Source organism: Chaetodon trifascialis, chromosome 22 (assembly GCF_039877785.1).
Source record: "Chaetodon trifascialis isolate fChaTrf1 chromosome 22, fChaTrf1.hap1, whole genome shotgun sequence".
Taxonomy (NCBI): Eukaryota; Metazoa; Chordata; class Actinopteri; order Chaetodontiformes; family Chaetodontidae; genus Chaetodon; species Chaetodon trifascialis.
This window is the reverse complement of record NC_092077.1, coordinates 17353871-17373324: the sequence shown is the minus strand read 5'-3', so window position 1 is coordinate 17373324 and position 19454 is coordinate 17353871. Positions and strand designations below refer to the sequence as shown.

General features: G+C 46.4%; 1 protein-coding gene across 1 annotated transcript; it reads left to right on the top strand.

The window, feature by feature from the left end:
• The first annotated feature begins 307 nt into the window (after positions 1-307).
• On the top strand, positions 308-19324 carry fgd6 (FYVE, RhoGEF and PH domain containing 6). Its single transcript, XM_070991784.1, has 21 exons — positions 308-436; positions 2229-4305; positions 6942-7053; positions 8155-8222; positions 8310-8340; positions 10936-11087; positions 12093-12249; positions 12404-12491; positions 13212-13262; positions 13351-13409; positions 13493-13564; positions 13965-14033; positions 14206-14289; positions 14633-14712; positions 14827-14929; positions 15029-15172; positions 15256-15358; positions 15733-15827; positions 15930-16058; positions 16143-16291; positions 17546-19324. Exons 1-21 carry the CDS (start codon positions 427-429, stop codon positions 17586-17588), a joined length of 3876 nt encoding a protein of 1291 aa, XP_070847885.1. The 5' UTR covers positions 308-426; the 3' UTR covers positions 17589-19324.
• The last annotated feature ends 130 nt before the right edge of the window (positions 19325-19454 follow it).

Sequence of the window (19454 nt, the reverse complement as noted above, 5' to 3'; positions counted from 1 at the left end):
GAAAAAGAGAGCAAGACAGCCCTAATTACATTTTTTTGTTTAATCTAGATATTTGTTTGAATGTATCTGTATGCTCACTTTTGTGCTTTATTCAATAATCCAACAGTTGAAGCGGATCTTCTTCAACGATAGATTTTATTTTGAAATTGCAGAACGGAACTCTTTAGTTTCGTTGTATCGTACTGGACACTGTTGGGAAAAGCACAGTGGCCGAAAACTTCGGGAAAAATGGAAAAAGTAACAAGCGTAAAGACTTTATCCGAGCATCCGCTGGCGGGATAAGGGACAACAGCGATGGATCTGCATGTTTTCTCCGTGGAGTGGACTTCAAACTGACAATGGTGTCGAAGGAGAAAAAAGCGCAGATTTTCTCGCAATTCCATTGAAAGCATATTTACTCATGGAGAAAGGAGCAAGTCGGGAGTCATGAGCACAGGTTTGTTTCGTGGGGGAGCTAACTTAACTTAGCACAACCCTGCTGTGCAAGCGCCCGTTAAGGTTAGCTAAAACTAAATAAAGTGACAAATACTTCTCGAGTTTATTGGCAGAGACTGAAAAAGTTTGCAGATTGAATGTTATAGCGGACGGTAGCATCCACTCTATTTTTACTCAGCCACAGTTAGCTAATTACAGTTTTTCTTAATAACAGCTTTCAGAGATGTATAAAAGAGGAAAGGCTTCAATTTGAGCGCTTTCTAAAAACGCCATCATAACTCACAATCAAAAATGTCCCTTTCCGTTGGATATTACAGCTACTGTTGGAGCTGGAGGGGGTTAAATCCTTTGTCTTAAAACATCTGTCCTGCTGTTGATGCAACAAGTCGGACTCGATCATACACTGCACTGTTAACATATCCTATAAAACAGTTAACATTTGCTGTGACGAAGAGTTGTGTCCTTGGTGAATTCGTGTCACTAAATTGGACAAGTGCCATAGAGGCTTTTTCCCCTATTTTCTATGATTGCTCTTTCCACGACATGAGCTGTTTTAGTCCAGATACCTGGCGGTGCCTATCATAGCCACAACATAAGGCCAAATTCCGCTCAAAAATCTGTTTGTCTGGTCGTCTTAGTATCTCTGAGGACACCGTTTATGAACTCTGATTACTCTCGTGTCAAATTCGGCATATAGATAAACGACAAAGTAACAGCTGGATCAAGTTTTGAATTGGTTCTCCCCGCTCGTCATCGCAATCAATGATGAATTTTGTTATAAATGTGGGTGAACCACCGTTTAAAGTTGACATTTTTTGAGAAGGTGTATGCCGAATTAAAAAGCAACTCTCACTGATTAGTAGACATAGATAATTACTGCCCCTTTATGTAGATATTTTTGTTTTTAAGCCCAGTAATGGTATATTCAGTGTTTTTTGAACGGAGTTTGGCGAGGCGCTGCCTGCAAAGTCAGAGCAGCATGTATCGGAGGCAGAGCGGTTTTTTGGTCGTTGGCCTTTTCGGAAACATCCGCTCGATGACTCCACTTCTCGTGGTGTCGGCCAGCCAAGAGTTTCAGCCAGTAGAGCGGAAAATATGGCCTACAATCACAATTCACAGCTTTTTATTGGTGTGGAGCCTCTGTTTTTTATTGAAACTTTATTTAACCAAGATAATCCCAGTGAGAGTGTCTCATCAACTTCAAATATTAGTATAACATTAGAATTTATTCAGAGTATATATTTGGTAGTTTAGTAGTCATAAAATATGACTTTTACAAATACAAGAACACGGCAGAAAACCACTTGTTATAGCTGTAATATGGGTTGCTGTAAGAAGTGCAGGCATGTCACACTTCTGAAGAGCAGGAAGGACGGGACAACACGTGTGAATCTGAATTGAATGATCCAGTTTTCCTTTGTATTTGCTGCCACCAGTGTGTTGTAAGCCCTTCACAACTCATGTCTCAGATAATTACTTAAAGATAAATCAGCATGGTTGAGCAGATGTGACAAGAGTGCCATCATTTTGTTAAAGCTACAGATCCTAATTTTGATCCTGGAATTTATTTTGCGCATAACTCCAACCCTCAGTTCTTCCCCTCTGACCCTAAGACTGACCTCTTGCCCCTGGGTTTAACCACAGCTGGCAGCTGTCGCAGCTTATATTCACGGAGGGGTGGATGAAGCGTGTTTTTATGTGCAGTGTTTGTGATGCATGATTCACTCCAAAGGAAGTGTGAGGAAATGATTTTTGACTTTCCTGTAAATCTCCTCCTTCTTCTTCATGTGCAGGTGTGAAGAAGCCTCCATTAGCTCCCAAACCTAAACTCCCTGCGGCCACCAAACCCTCTCCCCCGCCCATCGCCCCCAAACCAGGTCTCCTCTCTCAGTCTTCGGTCATCTCCCAACCGTCCCCATCTACTCTCAAGAGGACAAAACCGGCTGTTGCTCCCAAACCATGCATTCCCAAATCCACAGCCTCGTCTCCCCCTGTTTCAGCCCCACCACCCAAACCAAGCGAACCCCTTATCCTATCTCAGGAACAGGAGGAGGCTTTAGGTGATAGCCTCTCGCTTCTCAACTCCAAAAATGGGATTTTATCAGAGACGATCAAATGTGAATCGGATTACATCATCCCCACCTGCTCCTGTGGGCTCGAGGACTGTTCCCAGTACCATCGTCTGGAAAACGGAAGCGCGGCTGAGATTGGGAGCGATTTGCACAAAGAGCTGTTGCAGAATGGGATTTCTACAGAAGGATTCGCAGGGACGAGGCCACAAGAGAAAGCGGAACAGCAGGAGGAGGGCGTAGCTGCAGAGAAGAGTGAAGGCGGAGGGGTGAGCAGAAAGCCCAGGGATAAACCTCAAAGACAGAGGCACCTGGATAAGGTTTTGGTCAACAAAGAGGAGCAGAAGGGGAAAGCTTCAGAGACTGTAAAACATCAGGAAAGTGCTGCTGCTGCTGAGTCTGATGTTTCAAAAGCGGATGTTCAGACTGAAAACACAGATTTAACAGACTCTCAATCAGCCTGTGATGTTGCAGGCAGCATCATTGTCTCTCCAAGCGTCGCTGCTCACGAATCCTCCGCAGAAAACTCTCAGGTAGAACACGGTGAGCCTGTCGGCACAGCGTCTCCCCCCAGGTCACACCCTGACCTGCAGGTCCCTGCTGCCCCCAGTAAGCCTCTCCCGATCCCTCAACCGCGTAAACTTAAAAAGCCGGCTCTGGTGAGGCAAGATGGCATGGAGGGCGGTGCCCAGGATCAGGTGGCGGAGGATCAAAAACGGGGGCTTGAGATACGAGAGGCTGAGGGGACACTGAGTCTAACTGGTCTGTCTCTCAGTTTTGAGGGCGAGGAGCTGAAACAGGACACATGTGACGACCTTTTACCCCACAAAGACTCAGGTTTGGGAGATGAAGAGGCCAACGCGCCCGTCCCCCCTCCTCGACAGACCTCCCTTTCTCCTCGCCTCCACAGGACAGTCCACATGCCTCCCTCTCTAAACAAAAACACCTCCCACTCCTTAGTCTTGCTCTCCCAACCTGACTCCATGAGCCACAAGAAAGAGGACGAGGAGCACCGGGTGCAGGAGGATGAAGAGGATGGGTACGGCGACTTTGAGCGCTACCCAATCACTCACAGCCTCCCCAAGCAGATCAAACTGGGCTGTCACCCTCCGCTGGCGAACACGAGGAAGGCCTTCTCCACCGAGGACCAGCAGTCGCCGAGGGCGCCGCCCAGAAAACCTCAGAGACACAGCCTGCCGGCGCCCCCACCACCCTCCATCTGCCCTCCTGCGCCTCCACATGCTAACACCCCCATGAGGGAGCTGCCCGCACCTCCTCAGGAGAAAACAGCCTGGCGCTTCACCCGACCCTGCGTCACCTTCTTCAGCCGGCAGATGCCCACCAGGAGCAGCGTGCCGCCAAAGAGCCGAGCGCCGGCTTTGGGGGGCAAGCAGAGGGCGCAGTCCTTCTCTGCAGCCGACCTGGCAACCCGGGCCGACTCTCAAAAGAGGAGCATCTCTTTCCGGAAGCTGCTGGAGCTCAGGCTGTCTGTCAAGATGCTGCCAAAGCTGCTGGCCAAGGGGGGCCAGTCTCTGGACTGTACCAGCGTGGAGTCAAACAGGGGGAAGAAAAGCCTGGAGCGGCCCAAGAGCTGCATAGGGGAGGCTGATATCTGTGGAGAAGGTGGAGAAGAGTCAGTAGAGTATGAGAACGTGCCTCTGTATGAGGAGATCCCTGAGTACATGAACCTGCCGTTTCACAGTGCGAGGCTGGGCTGGCCTCACGACCCCGACGCCGCCGATTCAGACATCTACGAGGTCCAGGATCCATATCACAGATACCAGGACCATGAGTACGAGAGGTACGCTATTTCACATGTCTACAAGTTTGTGACGCAGCTAATCATTCTTTTTATTCTTGATGGGTCGGTCTGTTTTCAGTATTTCTTTCTGTCACTTCATGCATTTATTATGAAAGATGAGAATAATGTAGGAAAGAGAGAGACGGACAACATAAAGCTGGATTCAAGCCTGGAACGTTGCCTTTCCCTCCAGGCCGCCAGAGCTCATTTATGTTCAGGCCAAAACCCCCAAATATTGACAGAAAACACAGAAAAGAAGCTAATGTCACATTCAAGATGCTGGAAACAGAAAAAATGTTTGTCCTAAGTTACTTAAACCATTAATCAGTTATTAGAATTGATGATATATTGTTGACCACCTAATAAATTAATTAGTTTGAATTCTTCTTTCTTTCAGCAGTAACTGGTGTATCTAAAGCTGATTTATCGTCTGTCAGAACAACCTCTGGAAACATGGCTGTTAAACAGCCATTGTCCATGAAATTTCCCAGTTCAAGAAAAAAGACATTTTCACACTACGATGAACAATGGCTGCTTGTTTGCGTGTGTGAGAGGAAAAAGAGCCTGAAAGTGGACGTAGGCCCGAGGTCCAGACCTGCAGTGCAGCACTTAACTCCTGCCGCCTCCCTGTCATTACAGCTGACCTGCAGCTTCAGCCGCCGTGTGCGACAGGTTGCACAGGTGACATTAGCGGTTTGTGTTTACAGGATGGTGAAAGTCAGCCTTTGAGCCAGTGGCTGAATTTGAATAGAGCATTGATGTGCAGCAGGTCGGCCTGTTTTCCTGTGGGTTATTTTCAGTGGCCGGGGCAGGAAATGTCTGAGAATCGCAGAAACGCCACACAGCTCTCTAGAACAGGGAAAATAAACCTCCAGCAACCACCAGCCTCCTCCTCCTCAGGCTGGCCGCCCTCGCACTGTGTTTAGCCTCGTCCTAACCTCATCACTCTGTTTTTCTCCGCCGTGTCTCCGTGAGAACATGTGAAGTGACTTTTGTTTGCCGTCACCGTTTTGCCTCACGCCTATAGAAACGCGGCGGTTTGCAGAGAGCTGCACGCCGAGGGAGAGAAATATTTAAGGAAAGCAAAATATTTAAGCTGAAGATAAAAAAGAGGGACATGCTGTAAAGAACATTGAACAGAACAGATATAAGTACATAATGACAGTATCTCGTTAAGTAAACTGGAGTTGATTTATTGTGGGAAGATCAACAACCTCCAAACCTCCAGCAGTGAACCAGTTTCTGTCTGCCACAGAGCACAGAAGGCCATAGCATGAATTAATTATTTGTTAATGTTTGTCCAACAGATTACCTCTGCAGTGATGATAACGCATCAGAAGTGCTTTTAAATTGAGCTGCAGCTCACGATTGTGTTCATCATCGAGTCATTTATCGCTTCTTTTTTCAACAACTGATTAATTGTTTCGACTAATCTCTTCGCCGCTGGCTTCTCAGTCACATTCAGGCTATATTAAGATCCCGCAGAGCCACTCTTCTCTCGACAGGAGGCCCAGACTGTTATGATGAGGAGCTGTTCCCATCATAGGCGGCATGTTTCTGCTGTCGGACGGCGATGAAGTCGAGGCCGCGTTAGGTGACGGTGAGGCACACCGGTGTGAAACCGGCCGTTAGAACAATTAAGATGTTCCCTGCTTCTTAATTCTGTCTGGTATGCAGAGCGGTTAGCTCGGTGTTTGTGTGCTGGAGAGGAGAGAGAGTGGATCTGTAGTGTTTCCCAGGCATCTGAGCCTGTTAGGTTTATGTAAGTACCCTCAGGCTGTAAACAAGTGGCGCTCTGTGCCTGACCCAGTGTGTTGGAATGCTCCGCTATAGAGAAAGCATGAGGGAGAAAGAAGCCGAGGAAGAGTGAGTGCGTCTTGCGATTTAGGTAAAAGAGGCTGTCGGGAGGCCGGGAAGAAAAACAAGGAAGTGGAGAGAGTGGGCTATTGCTGATGAGAGTGAAAGGAAATGTGAGAGTTTCTGGAGTCCCACAGTCTTTCCTATCTAATATTTATTCTGAGCCATCACTCCTCTCGCTCCGTGCACAGGCTGCTGCAGGAAATGCAGAGAAACAGCAGCACCAGGCCGCAGAAGAAGAAGCCACAACAAAACACACCAAATCCTCCTGCCTGAAATCAGACAGCTTAAATCTACAGACGAGAGCTTGATCAAAACATTAGTGACACACAAACACATGTTGCTGCTTGTACTGACCTGGCGGAGGTTTGTGGGTAGAGTCGAGCCGGCGGGTTGTCTGCCAGCAGCACGCTTGATAAAGACACAGCAGAGTCTCAGTTCAAAGATTCGTCGTCGTTGGTTGTGTATCGTTGGGTCACTGCTCAAATGCAGAACATTTCCTGCTTGGAGTCATGTGTGACTGGGAGCATGCTCGATATTCAGGCCAGTTTCCCGCCTCAAGACCTCGTAACCTTTCAGGGACATGCAGACACGTCTGTGTTGAGACACGGCGATTGAACCAATCACAAGCCTCCGCTGATGATGTCTCCTTCAGATTTGTGTCTGCTTCCTTGTACTGAATGTGCGCCTCTCATTTAATCGGATCATGAAGAACCATGATCGAATCTTCCTCTGACTGTCGCTCTGTCTGTTTGTGGCGTTGAACGTGTGGCCAGCAGTGACTGGCTGAGGCAGGACGTCCACTCTGAGGAGGAGGAGATCCACAGCTCAGACGAAGAGGACAGCAGCTCCACCTCCAGCAAGGAGCACCTGGACGAGGCAGACCGACAGGTAATCAGTCACCTCCTCTGAGGCGTGAAGCAGCAAAGACGATAAAGCGATAAAATAATTAGGTGTGCATAAGAATGAAGCTGAAAGATTTGCCAGTCCAAAACACCAAAACAGCCCAAGGTGATGTCTTCACGTTGGTTTCATCTGACCAACAGTTCAAAGCCGAAATCTGTTACATCTGCAAACACATAAAACAGAAAAGCTCAGAGCTTAAAAAAGAAAAACAGCAAAATGCTCCGCGCTCTCTCTCATGCATCAGTAATAATAATGTAATGATGTGAATGTTGAAACAGTCACAGGAGCCGTTTTCTTTTCTTACTCTGAAGAAGTTTGACGCTGTGAAAATCAGCTGCTTTTCAGACGCCATGCCAACACATTAACGCCTGACAATGACGCCTCGTATCACCGACCGAGCCGGAGATTGTGCACACGTTTGCTGCCAAGTGTGTTCACTGCCTGTCACAGCTTTCCAGAAGAGGTGTGTGTGTGTGTGTGTGTGTGTGTGTGTGTGTGTGTGTGTGTGTGTGTGTGTGTGTGTGTGTGTGTGTGTGTGTGTGTGTGTGTGTGTGTGTGTGTGTGTGTGTGTGTGTGTGTGTTAAGGGGGGGGGGGGCAAACACAGAAGGTAACAGGCTCAGGAATAGCTCTGTCACTGACTGAAAGAGGTTTTTTCTTTCTTTCATCGTCCTGTGTGACCCTCTCCATGATACTGTCAGCGCCTGTGTCTGAGGCCACTCAGAGCTCCGGGGTATCGCAAATACAGGCTCCAGTGAGACCAGTAGGACATTTCAGTCAGACGGGGGCCAAGGCCGCTGTCCAAATTAAGTCACTGAGAGACCGCCCCATTACCATTCAACAACACACACCAAGAGAAAGACACAGGGAGAGGGAGAGAGGGGGAGAAGGGAGAGGTCGGTGCTGCTCTGTCAGGCCCGGTCGAGCTTGTTTGGAGGGCTGTAAACTCGACCCTGATGCTCGGAACGGGATCCGGTCATCATGGTGATTTGCAGTGAGCCTGTGAGTGATCGGCGTCGTGCTTTGGCGAAGTCGGTCGCTGTTGGCTTTTCTGTCGCGCTGCTTAACTGATTTCTCCCCTTTTTCAGCAAGAGGATGAGATGAAGAGGAAGAAGGTGGTGCACATCGCCCAGGAGATCATGAGCTCAGAGAAAGTGTAAGCAGTCACTGCTGCAATCAAAAAAAAAGCCCAAATGTGCTGAACTTCAAGCTCGTAACGGATGTTTTTCTGCTCTGTCATCAGGTTTGTGGATGTCCTGAAGCTTCTTCACATAGTAAGTGTCTTATTTTCTCAAGAGTTACACTAAAGGAACATTTTTACGAGTTGTTTCTGCACTCAGCGTTTTCTCACCCGTGCACATGAGTGTTTTGAACGACGATCAAAGCTTTTTCCAAGCGATGGACACGAATTAATGAGGTCTTGGCTCGTGTTGTCTTTGCTCAAGCGCCCGTTCAGAGTTGAATAACGCCGCTGCTTCACAGCTGAGGCTTTTAAAGCTGCTGCGTTGGGGGTTTCTGGTTTCCTGGGGGCGGCAGTGGGCAGGCGAACGCATGGCCGCAAGTGGGCAGGCGGCGCTTTGATCAGCCCAATGACGGGGAGCGCTGTCAGGCCAGAGTGTGTGTGTGTGCGTGTGTGTGTGCGCGCAAGAAAAAGAGCGTGAGTGAGTTCAACAGAGACTTATTAGCTTGTCTTCAGCTAAGGTTTGGCCCTGTTGGGGGGGAGCTGTGTCGTTAAAATGCCGAAATCTGTTTCCCAGCTCGATTTTTATTGATAATGTCATGTTAAATGAGGGGGTCCGCACTCAGCCCCGGCTCTGGAAATGGTAAGCAAACAAAGTGGCTCGAACCAATCAGCAGCAGGTGCTGGTGCACAGGACGACGGGAAGGGACGGCGAGCCTGGCATGCTAACGTGTAATCGCATTGTGAAGAAGAGGAGGAGGTAATGTCAGCAAGCTTTCTGCAGAACGATCCAGCCGTCGACGGCTGCAGCTCGCTCACATCGGTGTGATAAAAGACATTAATCCTGTGCATAAATAAAGTCATCCTGGTTTTTGTCCATATTCCAGATATTTTCCTTGTCTCTTTACTCATCTGTTGCCAGTTTAATGAAGTTTAAGGACAAACTCTTCTTCTTCCTTTGTTGATGTTATATTTTAGCATGCGTTAAAATCCTGTCGCAGTAATTCTGCATATTTTCTTTGATAACTGCGACTGATCGCAAGTTTTTCTGAGCTGCCGTCAGAGTTCCCTGACAGCCGCACGTGTTCTGCTCAGAGTTGTCTCCACACAAATGCTCGATGCCGTCGTATCACCCTTCGCGTTGCACGCTTCTCTGTTTTGAGTGAAGGCTAACAGGAACTTTGTGACGCAGTGACGTCCGGATGGTGACATCAGGCTGGTCTCCTAACGTCACTGTTGGTTTGTTTAGGTTGTCTTTGTCCAGCTCTGTGGACATGAGCTCTGATGTGTAGAAACGACTTCCTGTGTTTTTTCTTCTGTACTTTTGTGTCTTTTAAGTCCACTTGGAACGTCTGACAGCTCTGCCTTTGTTTATGTGCATGTGGAGGACAGACTCCGTAGACGGTCTGTCCCGAGGGGAATCCCAGGTGAGAGGGTTAAACCCGCACCGAGGGTGGAGGGCCCACCTGTCTGGGGCCTCAGACGTGGCTTTAGCGAAAAGTAGAAAAGGCCGTCCCGTGGCTGACGGGGGGAGGGCGAGGCGCGGAGCTCTGTCCAAGAAAAGAGGTCAGATGGCATTCTTGTGTGTCCGCGGGCGGCCTGGCCAAGCAGCAGCTGCTTCCTCAGGCCGCAGAGACGACCTCCAGACACACACATGCCTTAGACAATCCTGTGTGTGTGTGTGTGTGTGTGTGTGTGTGTGTGTGTGTGTGTGTGTGTGTGTGTGTGTGTGTGTGTGTGTGTGTGTGTGTGTGTGTGTGTGTGTGTGTGTGTGTGTGTGTGTGCAGGTGGGTGCGTGGGTGACCATGTGTGTGCATGCTTGTGGCGAGTCATCCAACCGATGTTTACATTTTTTTTGTCCCTTTTTGAAGTTGGTTTATTTGTGACCAAAGTGTGTGTGTGTGTGTGTGTGTGTGTGTGTGTGTGTGTGTGTGTGTGTGTGTGTGTGTGTGTGTGTGTGTGTGTGTGTGTGTTTTGCGAATATGAGACGGTAGTTTGAGTTCACCTGAAGGAGGGGAGGGGACTGAAAGTGGGCGGCGTTTCTCTTCCCCGTTAACATGAATGGTGTTTTTTTTCTACATCACGACTTTCCCCTGCTCTTTGTTCAGCTCTTCATGCTCTTTGGGTTATTCGTGTTGTTGTTGTTTGTTGCTTCTAATGGATGCATTAATGATCTAAATGCTTCACACTGCTGCATTGATAAGTGTTTGCAAAACAGCCTTTTTAAGCAGTGGACAGGCTAAACATCAGCCCCCATTCATTCATAAAGATAAACAAGACACAGGATAAATGACAACGACCTCACGTTACCTCTAGAAAAAGGCGTTACTGATAGACGTGATATTGATTGTGACTGTTGTCTCTCATCACGTGTTAATTTTACAGCTAAATGAATGTGTGTGCGTGCTCTGGAGAAAACACACATTAACCAGGACGTGGGGCTCCTGCGTGGCCTCCCTGCTTCCTTCCAGGTTGATGTGTGTGTTGGCCGGCCGGACAGAGTGCTGACTCAGCTCTGTGTGTGTGCTGTAAAGTGCGTGTGGAGATGTGGGGCAGAGGCCAGTTGACGAGGCGATAAGCAGGTGTTCCTGCAGCACGCTGCGTCGTCGTGCGTCACCCCACCCTGTACAGCTGTGCGTGTGTGTGTGCGCGTGTGAAATAACATCCCTCACCCTCTGCGGCTTTTCAGGACTTTCGGGATGCTGTTGCCAAGGCAACCCGTCAGAATGGGAAGCCGGTGGTCGATGAGCGGATCCTCAGCCAGATCCTGTATTACCTGCCGCAGCTCTACCAGCTGAACAGAGACCTGCTGAGGGAGCTGGAGGAGAGAGTGGCCCACTGGTAAACACACACACACACACACACACACACACACACACACACACACACACACACACACACACACACACACACACACACACACACACACACACACACACACACACACAATAATGCCTAAAATATTTATAGCGCTTAGTCTGATATCAGGCTCTGTGTGTCCAGGGGAGGCGTTCAGTGACTTTCTCTTTAGTCTACATTTCTTTACATTTTGGCACCTTTAACAGTGAGCTGAACTCGCTGTTAGCAGTTTGTAATCTGCTAATGGATGTCCAGAAAGCTCTCAGTGGATTACTTTAATCGTGAAGAGAACATCTCATGGTTCTCAGGCTAGTTGTGCAGTTAGAAGTTCTGTGATTTCTAAGAGGATCTGTGGAAATGCTCCGGTGATGGACGGCGGAGACGTGTCGGTCACCCTGAGTGTAAAATACGAGCATCGTGTTTGAGTTATGACTCCAGCAGGAGAACTTTTTTTAATGAATATGAGGCACTTGGACGCTCTCCAAAGTGCACCTCACAGTTTGAAAACCCCACATTTAAACCACTTAAAGGGCAGTTTAAACAAAGGTGAGCGATCAGGGCATCATCATCATCATCCAGACTGTCCGTAGTCGACGTTACGTGTTGGTTTTGCAGAGCAGCTTCCTGGTTCAACATGTTGCTGTCATCTCGCAGTCTTACAGTGCACTTAGCATTTTTAATGGACAGTTTGGGTGTATTCACTGTTATTTGTCTTCCAAATAAGTGTTTTACCCACCATGTGTTTAACCATGAGGTTTGTTCACAGCCTCTCAGATCGTGGTCGGTTCTCACACTGCTGGACTCGTTTTTAGCAATATTTCTAAAGTGTAGTTAAGTATATGAGTGAAATGTTATGGCGAAGGCTTCTATTGATTGGTTGCAGCTCTGACAGTAAATTTAGTTGTTGTCTCTATGTTCTCCTGCATTTTGCTGCCACAGCACTGAATGACTCGCTTTTCACGCCTCTTTATGTCCGTCTGGTCACAGGAGCGATCACCAGACACTGTCGGACATCTTTGTCCAGAAGGGTCCTTACCTGAAGATGTACTCCACCTACATCCGCCAGTTTGACAACAACGTGGCTCTGCTGGACGAACAGTGCAGGAAGAACACGGCGTTCGCTGCTGTGGTCAAAGAGTTCGAGGTAGAGCCGGACAAAGGGTCGTGTGTTTGCTCTCACTGTGTGTGTTGCTTAGTAGACATTCGAAAAGAAAAACGTCCTCTGGCTGTCTCTAAAGCAGTTGACTGGGAGTTTCAGCGTCTGTAAGCGACTTTCTGCTGTTTTTTCTTTGTCTCAGATGAGTTCAAGATGTGCCAGCCTGGCACTGAAACACTACCTGCTGAAACCAGTGCAGAGAATCCCTCAGTACCAGCTGCTGCTCACAGGTACACACACACACACACACACACACACACACACACACACACACACACACACACACACACACTCTCACACACTCCCTCTCCTTCTTCTCGTCTGCTCTGCAAAGCTCTGCACACTAAAGGTCAAGACTTTATCCAGTTACGGCTGTCTTTAATTGACAACACGTGGATGAAACTTGTCCGCTGTGCTTTGGTTCAGGTTTCGGTGCTGTACTGACACCTGGTGGACAATCACAGGAACAGAAGCCTGTTTGACATCAGAGGCAAATTCTGCAGAACAGATTTCACTTGTTCAGAATACTTTGACGGACAGGGACAGACTGTCCACACACTGAAAATGAGGATTTTTTTCTGGTATTTCTACTTTTACTTAAGTAAAGGACGTGACTGCTCCTTCCACCAGTGACCAACGAAGAGCGAATAAGAAAATATTACAAAATGTAGTATTTATCTTTCTGTCTTCCCCTGGTGTTTGTTTCTTCTCGTGCACGTTCTGGCCTACAGCCCCTTCTTTAAGGCATTATGTGTTTTCTCTCTTCATAGCAAATTGCTGTAAATGTCTGTATATAATGTGTTTTGTTCACTTGCAGGTCAAATCATGGTTTTATTAAAACCTCAGATTCTGCTCGTTTCAGTGGATGAACAGCCTCTTTTTCCTTTTTTGTGCGTACTAATCCACCTTTTCTTGTCAAAATGAATGTACACCTCTTTGCTCTTTTCCAGATTATCTGAAGAACCTCCCAGAAGACTCGGAGGATTACAAAGACACACAAGGTGAGATGAAGGCCAGCACACACCAGGACGCTCATTCGTGACGCACACAGAGAGAAGCACTAATGTTTTATGTTTGCTGTCCGCGCAGCTGCCCTCAGCATCGTGAAAGAAGTGGCCAACCACGCTAATGATATTATGAAACAAGGGGTAAGACCTCACTCCACACGAGTTTTACCATTTGTCTGAATTAGCCTCTTGTTTCTGCTCACCGCTCCGATGTTGTGTTCCAGGATAACTTTCAGAAGCTGATGCACATTCAGTACAGCCTCAACGGCCACCATGAGATCGTCCAGCCGGGCAGAGTGAGTGTTTCCAGGAATAACTCACACACAGACTCTCTGACAAATACACGTGTTATTGATTTTTAGACAACCTTCCTTTGTCTACATTTGATAAATACAAGACACGGAAAGGCAACATTCACTTGTTTATGTTTTCTGCACAGAAATTCACATTTTACAGAGTTCAAACACAAAGACTTCAAACGGAGCTGCTGCACAGCATTAAAATCTTATTAAAGAAACATAAAAAACACTGAATAATAAACACTGCAGACTGAGCAGGTCTCATGTCTGATAATAATCATCACACGACACGACAGACGTGCTCCCTCCACCTGTTTCGGGCCTTGTTTTAAATTAGTTTTGAGTCTAATCTTAGTTTCATGGTTTAGCCTCTGCATGTGTTCGTCCGTGTGTGCAGGTGTTTCTGAAGGAGGGCACTCTCATGAAGCTGTCCAGGAAGGTCATGCAGCCACGGATGTTCTTTCTGGTGAGCGATTAATGTGTGAAAATTGTTTTGGACTAAATCCAGTTTGTGTTGCCTTTATCTGTTTCTCCTTCCTCTATTTCCTCTCCAAATGGAGTTAATTTCATCTACGGAAGCGCGGCATGTTTATATTCTGACTCCTCAAGTCTGTTTTCTTGTCTCTGTGTTTCTTCAGTTCAATGATGCACTCATGTACACCACTCCGGTCCAGTCTGGCCAGTATAAACTCAACAGCGTCCTCTCTCTGGCTGGGATGAAGGTGCTGCGTTTGAGTCCTTTACTCTCACTTTGTTCCACACACTCACTCTGAATGTTTGGATTCTGTTTTCCTCAGTGGAGTCTGAGTATTCCTGCTCTGCCTCTGTCCTCTTGTCAGATTTTGTTCCCATGTTAGATCACCTTTATTTTTAATATTTGATTCCATATTGCATTTTTTATTAGAGCCTCAGCTCTGTGTTTGACTCCCTGTCCTGTGAACGTGCTCGTGTTCAGATATCGGCTGTGGTGAATTATTGATGTTTGCAGCTCTGCTCGCACGTTTTCAGTCATCCACAATCTCTGCTGCTAATCTGTTATTTATGGATTTCTGCTGTGTTTTCCAGGTGAGTAAACCCAGTCAGGAGGCCTATCAGAATGAGCTGAACATTGAAAGCGTTGAGCGCTCCTTCATCCTGTCTGCCAGGTCAGTCTCAGTCAGCCTCGTCTTCAGCTGTGGCACATCGTGAGCTGGAAACACTTGAATTGGTTGTTTTCGCCGTCGCTGAGGGTTCTGACTTGCAGTATTTTGTGCTGGCAGCTCGGCTACAGAGAGAGATGAGTGGCTGGAGGCCATCGCCAAGGCCATAGACGACTACACGAAGAAGAAAATAACCTTCATATCAAGCCGAAGTCAGGAGGAGGTAAAACTGTAAATCTCTGCGGGTGTGTGTGTGTGTGTGAAGTGCTGTTGAATGCACCCTGAATGCGTCCGCGTGAACCGTCGATCTCTCTTGACCCAGGCGGAGGGTGTTGTTGACAGCGGGGCCCCTTTAGGTTCAAAGGCCCCCATCTGGATCCCAGACCTGAGGGCCACCATGTGCATGATCTGTACCTGCGAGTTCACCCTGACCTGGAGGAGGCATCACTGTCGCGCCTGTGGCAAGGTCTGCACCGCCGAGACTGCCGCTACTCTGACAGCACCTGCTTTAATGAGCCCGTCTCATGACTGTCCGCGTGATTCTCACAGGTGGTGTGCCAGGCGTGCTCCGCCAATAAGTACTACCTGGAGTACTTGAAGAACCAGCCGGCACGTGTGTGTGATCACTGCTTTGTCAAGCTGCAGGAGAATAGTAAGTAAACAAGGATTTCAGATATTCTGGAAATTCAGCAATCAGCTGTGAAGTCTGGTGAACAAAAGAAAGACGTCGGTCAATTATATATTTTAAACAATGAATTGATCTTACTAACAGTTGCTGTGTGTGTAACTAAAACCTGAAGGCCTGAATATGCTCCCGAATGGACGTGTAGTAGTTCTGTGTTTACTGCTTTCTGGAGGACGCGGTCCACATCACTTTGACCTTTTAAATGGCTTTTATTAACATTATTACCAATAATAAAAATACAGAATATGATCAGACTTATTCTTTATAACATGATATGGATTATTTACTTTTCGTAGAAGCATTCGCTTTTGGTTAATTTATTGTATTTTAATCTTTTTTAGGTGACCGCTGTGCTTCGACGTCAGTTTCTCCGATCAAATCTGGAGCTTTCTCCTTCACCAGAAAACAGAAGAAAATTCCTGCTGCGCTAAAAGAGGCATGGAACAGACGATAACTCTCTAGATTTGCAGAGTACTTTCTGGTGTCATTTTTTGCATCTTTCATGAATCGATTGAATGTCCTCCTGCTGTTTTTCCAGGTTTCCGCCAACACAGAAAACTCCTCCATGAGCGGCTACTTAAACAGGTCAAAAGGCAACAAGAAGCAGTGGAAGAGGCTGTGGTTCGTCATCAAGAATAAAGTCCTGTACACCTACGCTGCCAGCGAGGTACGCAGACCGTGTCACTTTATGATCTTCTGGACTCTGTGAAGCTTTTCCACCCTCCGGCTCAGTGATTATTCCTCCCTGCAGGATGTTGCGGCCTTGGAGAGTCAGCCCTTGCTCGGGTTTTTCCTGAGGGAGGAGAAGAACGGGCCGGCTCAGAAGTTGCAGTTTAAGCTGTATCACAAAAACACGCTGTTCTACATCTTCAAAGCTGACGACATCCCCACTGCACAGAGGTATCTGCATGAAAGCAAAGCCTTGAAGTTGTAATCCAAAAGATTTCAGAGCGGTTTAACGCGACAGCAAACGCTCCTCGAGCAGCTGCATCGTCACGTCAGAAGAGCAGCTGTGTGTCTGTTTACAGCGTCGCCAAACAAACTGCTGACTCAGGAAAGAAGCCAGTCAGTAATAATTACAACTGCGAAACAGAGCGAGTAGTTTTCACACAGCAGCAGCAGAGCACAGAAACGTCTCTCACATTGCTGCAATATTTAAAGGTCTGCTGTGCAGGATTTCGACTCAGTCATCACTGATGACCCACTAGAAGTGTGTGATGGTGTGTTCATCTGCAGACTCTGCCTGTATTTGCTCATTTCATAGTTCTGCTGCAGGGCTGCAGCCTGTGGGCAGTGGGTGTGTAGCCCCCAGCCAATGATGGCGCAGGTGGAGGAAAGGTAGCGACCCGGCTGATGTTGTAATCTGTGACGTCTGTGCCTGAAGCTCAGGAAGCTCCACTAAATTCCCCCGTCTGAATACAAAAGCAGCTAGCTGAAGTCGCTGTTGACTTGCAGCCTGCTGTCAGTAGCTCCACAGATGACCAGGCATTGTAATAACGTTATCGTCATGACATCTAATTATTGTCTACTGCAATAACTGTTAGTGAGCTATACAGAGGACAGCTGAACTCACTGGCTAGTTGGAGCCACTCATCCAATTGTTCGTTCACATGCACAAACAATGCCATTAAGGCACAATAAACATATTATTTGATCAAATATTTTCAAGATAGCTCTTGTACACCCCTGAGTCACTGCCTGATGCAGCCATGTGATGCTGCAGGTGGTGCACCGTGCTGTGTTTCAGGGGCAGGATGTGTGTGTTTCTGGTGGTGTTTGTGCTGACAAACGATGACCAACAGCTCCTGCACAGTGAACCTTTAAAACCGATCCACATTCAGAAATGTGGAAAAAGGGCTTTTGATGAACAGCTGTGGTCTGCACTAACCTCTGTGACAAATACACAGAATCTCCTTTGAGTGTTTCGTAATAAAAGCTGTGTCAGGTTTCACCAGTTGAGTGCTTTTAATGTGAAGCAGCAGCAGCAGCAGGAACCTGATGCAGCTCAGACACAGTGTGAACAGAGTGACAGGAAAAAGTGAGGCTGATATCAGTGACAGAAAACGAGCAGAATCTGAAGAATCTCAAGAGTTATAGCTTTAAATTATGTTGAATTTCAGTAGCTGATTTTCTGTTTTGTGCTTTTGTCTTCAGATGGATCGAAGCCTTCCAAGAGGCAATGATTCTTGAACAGTAACTGGTTTTACAGCAGTGAAGTCATATCACAGCACCGGAGCCAGTTGATAGACAACTTACGACCCCTGGCTGATCTCAGGTCAGGGGTCACCAGCTCAGGAAGGACTCCGGATGGACTGTTTACCTTCAACAGAAACCCACTGCTGAGCGCCACATGCTGTATGTGGAAAACCAGACTGCTTATCCCTCACAGAGCTTTATTCTGTTTCTCCCAACATTTTTTTTTTTTTTTTTTTTTACCAACAACAGCTACTGATGCTCAGCAATGCTGGCTGAGGTCACAGTTAATAGATTGTCACAGCTGTGGGTCAAAGGTCAAGTCCAGAAGCATGTGTGTGGAAGTGAGACAGAACAGTTGTCAGAAATATTTAAAGCCAAGCAAACCAAGGAAGTCTGGGATTTTTTTTTATTTTAATTTTTATTTTTTTTACACTGCACACGGATGAAGGAGCTACTTTTGTGTGAAACAAAATATTCAAAACTGACCGCCTTCATTTGAGCATTTTGTTATTGGCCACATTTTGTAGTTTAAAAGCTACTTTACTTTTTGTTAAGATAAAATCTAAAGACAGAATTGAAAAAAAAAACACCAAAAGTCATGGATGCAAAGGATCATCTGTTTAAGATTTTAATGACATAACAAGGTGGGATTTTACTGTGAAAATCCAGCTTCTACAAAGCAAACAGGAAGTTGATGTTCTGCTCTTGAGGTTGATCTCTCTGGTTAAGAGATTTTACTCTTGTATTTTTAACGTTGACGTACAAAACATTTAAATCGTGGGTTGAAAAATCAGAATCCTGGAGAAAACTGGAAATGTCGTGAGTATTGTAGATATTTTTCTTACAGTTAAAATGTGTGTTTGCCTTTTTAGCCACAGGTTCGTGGGTAAAACAGTGTATATGGACATGAAACAGCAACAATGACTTTTTTTTATATCAAAGCCAAGAGCTAATATTTATAAAATAGGAAGATTTATTGTTTGAAAAGCACAGGCTGCCACTTGTTTAGGGAGTTATGGTTTGTTAGGAAATATGTTTCCATCAAAACCGTTGTTCTTGTAAATTTAAAAGAAAACTACTTACAGGAAATGGGCTTTTTAATGAGCAAATACTGTGGAAAGTATGCATGAACTATATTTCTAAGGAAATGCTCAAAAGGAAGAAAACAGTTTGAATTTTGATGCTTGTTTTCGCAGACATTGTGCCTTATATCTCCTGTTTTGAGATCAATTGCAATAATATAGGTGCTCTGTTTGAAATTCTTCACTAAATAAGGATAAATTTCAGCATCCAGTTTGTGCGACTACTCACTTTTTAGCCAGGGTACTCTGGGTTTGTAGTTTTAAAGACAATGATTTTCCAGGCCTGTTTCTTCTTTGTTAAGTTGCCATATGTTGCACTACCCCATTAGGGCAAATAAGTTGATTTTACCATTGAAGAAACCCAAATCCTACTTTTTTAGTGAAGGAATAAAGAGGTTAATACTGACATAGCTGTTTGGCTGTTGTCGTCATACTATTTCATGTGTGCGTCAGTCAGATCTGGGCTAGCGAGGTGTAAATGTGCAGCATCCTGGTATGAAAATGCTCGTCAGGAGCTACTAAGCACGCATTTCTTCACGATTGTACATTAACAGTGACCATTTGTAAACTTCTCCTCTATCAGAGTTCAAATCTCTTATAAGCAATGATTCTAAACTGTCAGGCAACAGTTTTTAATAAAATATATATAAATATATCTCTTGTCCTCCCGTATTAATTTCCTGTTCTGGTACTTCAAAGGATGAAAAGCAGTGAACTGTGGAGAGCACACATAATCACAAACCACTGTCACTGCTTAATTTCATGGTGCAGACAGATGTATGTGG